This window comes from Triticum aestivum, chromosome 2A (genome assembly GCF_018294505.1).
Source record: "Triticum aestivum cultivar Chinese Spring chromosome 2A, IWGSC CS RefSeq v2.1, whole genome shotgun sequence".
Taxonomy (NCBI): Eukaryota; Viridiplantae; Streptophyta; class Magnoliopsida; order Poales; family Poaceae; genus Triticum; species Triticum aestivum.
In genome coordinates, this window is record NC_057797.1 from 442,338,830 (window position 1) to 442,343,520 (window position 4,691).

The window sequence follows — 4,691 nt, forward strand, 5'->3', positions numbered from 1 at the left end:
ACTTGGGCGTGGGCATAGTCGTTGGTCGACCGTGTCTTTTGCCAGCGCGGAGCATGGGGCTTTTCCACTTGGGCGTGGGCATAGTCGTTGTTCGACCGTGTCGTTCGCCAGAGCGGAGCATGGGGCTTCCACTTGGCGTGGGTAGGGAGCTCTGTGTTAGAGTCTCCGAGCGTGTACAACCCTATTTCGTCCATACGCGTGACTGTCACGGCAGAACTGGAGGAGGTGTATCTGGGAACTCGTGAGCCAACGCGGGACTCACGAGGCCCTACATCAAGGCGGGTTGCGCCTGAATCTTCTGGCGCGGAGCATGCTTACAAAACCTATGTGATGGGGGCGACCTGCGCCGAATGAACCTCCGGAGGCTATCGCATGAGAAGGCCGAACACCAAGGACCCCAGGAGGTGACGTGAACGGGACCGGCCCGCTAGACATAGCTCGGTCGCTTGGATTTATCGACGCTGCAGGGAAGCACCCGAGCATAGACGTCGTGCCCAGTCTTCTCATGCAACAAACCCGGGGAAGGACACTCGGCGCGCTGCTCCTGCGACGAAGAAGCGCCGAACTGCGGTTGTATGAACCGAGCCGTGCGCCCTGACTCACCCACTCTCGATTAGCTCACGCGAGGACAAGGCACCAAGGACCCCGGGAGGTGACGTGCACGGGAGCTGGCCCGCAAGACAGAGCTCAGTCGCTTGGATTTATCAATGATATACTTTTTCCTTTTGCGAGAGGCACGACCATGCCTTTTGCGAAAGAAATGCGTGCCTCCACGAGAAATAAATATGTGCCTCTCATGAAAGGAAAAAAACACGTGTTTTTCTATTTTACGAGTGGCACGGGCGTGCCTCTCGCGTAAGCAAATTCGTACCTCCACAAGAAATAAAATTGTGACTTTCGCAGGGAAAAAAATAAAATATACTTTTTTCATATATTTTTTGTCCAAAACCTAAGAAAAACCGAAGACCCAAAAAAATTCATCTAAAAGCCAAAAAAGACCACAAAAAAATAAAAATGAAAGACAAAATTCGGAGTGAGCGTCCATAGCGCGACACGTGGCCGTGGCTGAGAGCGTCAAGTGGCGCGCTCCGAGACCACCTCAAATGACCTTGTGGGGGTTTGTGAAGGAGTACTCTTTAATTACTCGTCTTAATCACTCGTTGGGTGAAATTCAAGGCATCAGTTGGGTTGGTCTAAGGCTGGTCATAGTGGGAGTAACATAGGTAGTAACATAGATGCCACATAAGCAAAAATGATGATGTGGCAAATAGTTAATGAGGAGAGAAGCAAATAGAGTAACATAATATGTTACCATCACATAGCGGTTTCCAATGCATAATGAGTCTACAAAGTAATAAATGAAGGCAACTATGTTACCACACCTATGACACTACCCACTATGAAGGTAGTAACATAGACTAGTAACATATGTATGTTACTAGTGTAAGTTACTCCCACTATGACCAGCCTAAGCATTTCCTTTGGAGACCAGAAATGGCAGGACGCGCAAAGAAAGTCAGAGCTCATGATTCTTTCGTTCTCGAATTGAATCCACGAACCAACGGCATTTCCATTCAGGCATTAAAGTCCAGCATTGACTTTTCGTCACTCCCCGTCCCACACGATATGCCAAATCAGACGTGAATGAAGAAACAACAAAGCAAAGTCTCTGACAGGTGGGTCACGAGACCAGCACAGCACCTCACATCATTGGCACCATTCACATAACTGTTTCACGTAGTATTTCAGTTTTTGGGGCGAAAGCGTCACGAGATTATCGTGTCATACAAAGTCTCCTCTTGCAAGTTGTGTATGTACAGTGCAGGTGTAGGATGTAACAGCAGCACTGACAACTGGGTCAAATTAAGTTGTTTTCTAGCCTGGGCCCGGGTGTCCGTGAGCCGTGAGGCGGAAGCGTTCGTATGCGTAGCGCCAGGCGGCCGCTCGTCTTGCAGTTGGAACCAACTGGTCCCGATTGTGCCCCCGCCACGCGTAGCGCTGTTCCATAGTCAACTTCCTCTCTCCATCCAGCCGTCCGTACCATCCAACGGCGGGAGATGCCCACCGGCAAACACCCGGTAAGCCCGTCTCTCTTGCCCGGGAAGCACAGGATCCCGGCCGTCGATCGGGCCTCTGCTTTGACCCGAACTGGTCCACCATCTGACCACCACCCGCTGCTCCCGGTTACCGCCTCGCCTTCTTTTATAATCCGACCTTCCTCGCGTCTCCCTCACTTCTTCTTCCTCCCCCATTTCCGTTGTCCGGCGAGCACCTATCTTATCTTGGGAGGGCGGTCGCGATGATGACCATGGATCTGATTGGAGGATACGGGAGGGCGGACGAGCAGGTGGCCATCCAGGAGGCGGCGGCGGCGGGGCTGTGCGGGATGGAGCACCTCATCCTGCAGCTCTCCCGGACAGGCACCAGCGAGAGCTCGCCGGTTGGGTCGTCGGAGGCGCCGGAGCAGCAGGTAGACTGCCGGGAGATCACTGATATGACCGTGTCCAAGTTCAAGAAGGTGATTTCTATCCTCAACCACCGCACTGGCCACGCCAGGTTCCGGCGCGGGCCTGTGGTGGCGCAGTCCCAGGGCCCCGCCGTGTCCGAGCCGGCGCCGGTGAGGGCGTCTTCGTCGAGGTCCATGACCTTGGACTTCACCAAGGCGTCTTCCGGGTACGGAAACGACGCCGGGTTCAGCGTCTCGGCCGCGAGCTCATCCTTCATGTCGTCGGTGACCGGTGACGGGAGCGTGTCCAACGGACGCGGGGGCGGGTCCTCGCTGATGCTCCCGCCGCCACCTTCGGCCAGCTGCGGGAAACCGCCGCTGGCGTCCTCCGCGGCATCCACCGGCGCCGGTGCCGGGCAGAAGCGCAAGTGCCACGACCACGCGCACTCAGAGAACGTCGCCGGCGGAAAGTACGGCGCCTCCGGTGGCCGCTGCCACTGCTCCAAGCGCAGGTTAGTAGTCTAGCAGATTCGATTCACCCAGCGATGGATTTCGTTGTTCCGTTCTTCGTCTGCCGGTGTTATCCATGTTGCTGAAGAATGAATGATGGAACCGGCAGGAAATCCCGGGTTCGGCGGATGACTCGCGTGCCGGCGATCAGCTCGAAGGCGGCGGAGATCCCCGCGGACGACTTCTCGTGGCGCAAGTATGGCCAGAAGCCTATCAAGGGCTCCCCCTACCCACGGTGAGGCAGCATCCCTTCCCTCCACCATGTGTGACCATAGTAATCTTGGAGTTTGGGCAGTGAACTAACCACCAGTGAACTTGCTGGGTGATATGCATGCAGAGGTTACTACAAGTGCAGCACGGTGCGCGGGTGCCCGGCGCGGAAGCACGTGGAGCGTGACCCCAGCGACCCCTCCATGCTCATCGTGACCTACGAGGGCGAGCACCGGCACACCCCCGCGGACCAGGAGCCGCTCGCCCCGCTACCGGAGCTCTGAAATCTCTTTGCCATTACCGTCGTCCTCACATGTTAATTCAACTTAGCTTATGACCATGTTCCCTTCGTGACTGCTAGCTACCATATATTACTACTAATAAGTAAGCACTAGAATTTCTTTTTCTTTTGGCCGCATCGGTTTAGTCGCACTAAGCATGTTGTAAAAGAACATGTGTAGTTGGAAGCTTTGAGCTTTGAAGAAGAAAAGGTGCGTGGTAGACAAGAGAAAGAGAAAGATGTGTTTCAGAGTTGGGTTTGATCCTCCCGTGGCTCGGGTTCTGGGGGGTCAAAAGAGGGCGGTGGTTGAACGGGCAAGTGCTTTTGGTCCCGGGTGGGGCCGGCGCGACAGGGACGGGTGGGGGGAAGCGGTCAAGGAACGCGGCAGGTGGTCCCTCTCGGCGCCGCTGGCGTCGTTGACTCGTGTTGCTCCAGCGGTGCTCTGTTCTGCTCGATTATTGTTTGTTTGCTTGCTTGGGCTCGTTTGGCGTGCGGTGCGGCTGGCTACGGCCACACCCGCCAGCCAGTGTGGACGTCCGGTCGATAGCGTCTTGGTTGGTTCGCCAACGGTGTCGTTGAAAATCGGGCGTTGAGCTTTAAAGCTGTTGCGCGGTGCTTTTTTCTTTTTGCGGGCAGTGCTGTTGCGCGGTGCTGATAGTGGCCCTGTTTGGATAATCTAACTTAATTAAAGGTTAGAATTAGATTCTAACCTTAAATCAACCCTAAACTAACTTTAATCAAAGAGCTGTTTGGATGATAGAGTTAGATTGATAATAAATATTCTTTCTCAATCATTTGACTAATTTAGACCATGTTTGGATGGGAGGGGTAACTTTTTTTACTAATTTTTTTAGTGGGCCTAAGAGAACTAAATCAAATAAGCTCCTCTAGTGTGGGCTAGTTTTTTAGGGTGGGTTAGATCAAACTAACCCATCATGTTTGGATATTTTTGGGTTATTTGAGCCCCAACTAACCAAAACTAACTCTAACTTAGGGATCCAAACAGGACCAGTGTTGAATTTCCTTTCCTCCATTTAATTTAATACTAATGCTATATAGTGTCCGTCCGATCATGCAGCACTGCTGCTGCTGCGACCTCATCTAGAAACGCCGGGAATTTTACAGACTAAGACTTAACCAAGTCTTCGTCAAATGATATAGTATATAGAAAAACTAAGAGAAATTTTTTTGTACGGATCTTCATATAAAATCAAAGGATTATAGCATCAACTGGGACATGACGAA

The 4,691-nt window shown here is 52.8% G+C and overlaps 1 protein-coding gene across 1 annotated transcript; it reads left to right on the forward strand.

The window, feature by feature from the left end:
* The first annotated feature begins 2,224 nt into the window (after window positions 1-2,224).
* On the forward strand, window positions 2,225-3,672 carry LOC101290620 (WRKY transcription factor WRKY51). The gene is made up of 3 exons (XM_044601216.1): window positions 2,225-2,958; window positions 3,066-3,191; window positions 3,294-3,672. Exons 1-3 carry the CDS (start codon window positions 2,300-2,302, stop codon window positions 3,448-3,450), a joined length of 942 nt encoding a protein of 313 aa, XP_044457151.1. The 5' UTR covers window positions 2,225-2,299; the 3' UTR covers window positions 3,451-3,672.
* The last annotated feature ends 1,019 nt before the right edge of the window (window positions 3,673-4,691 follow it).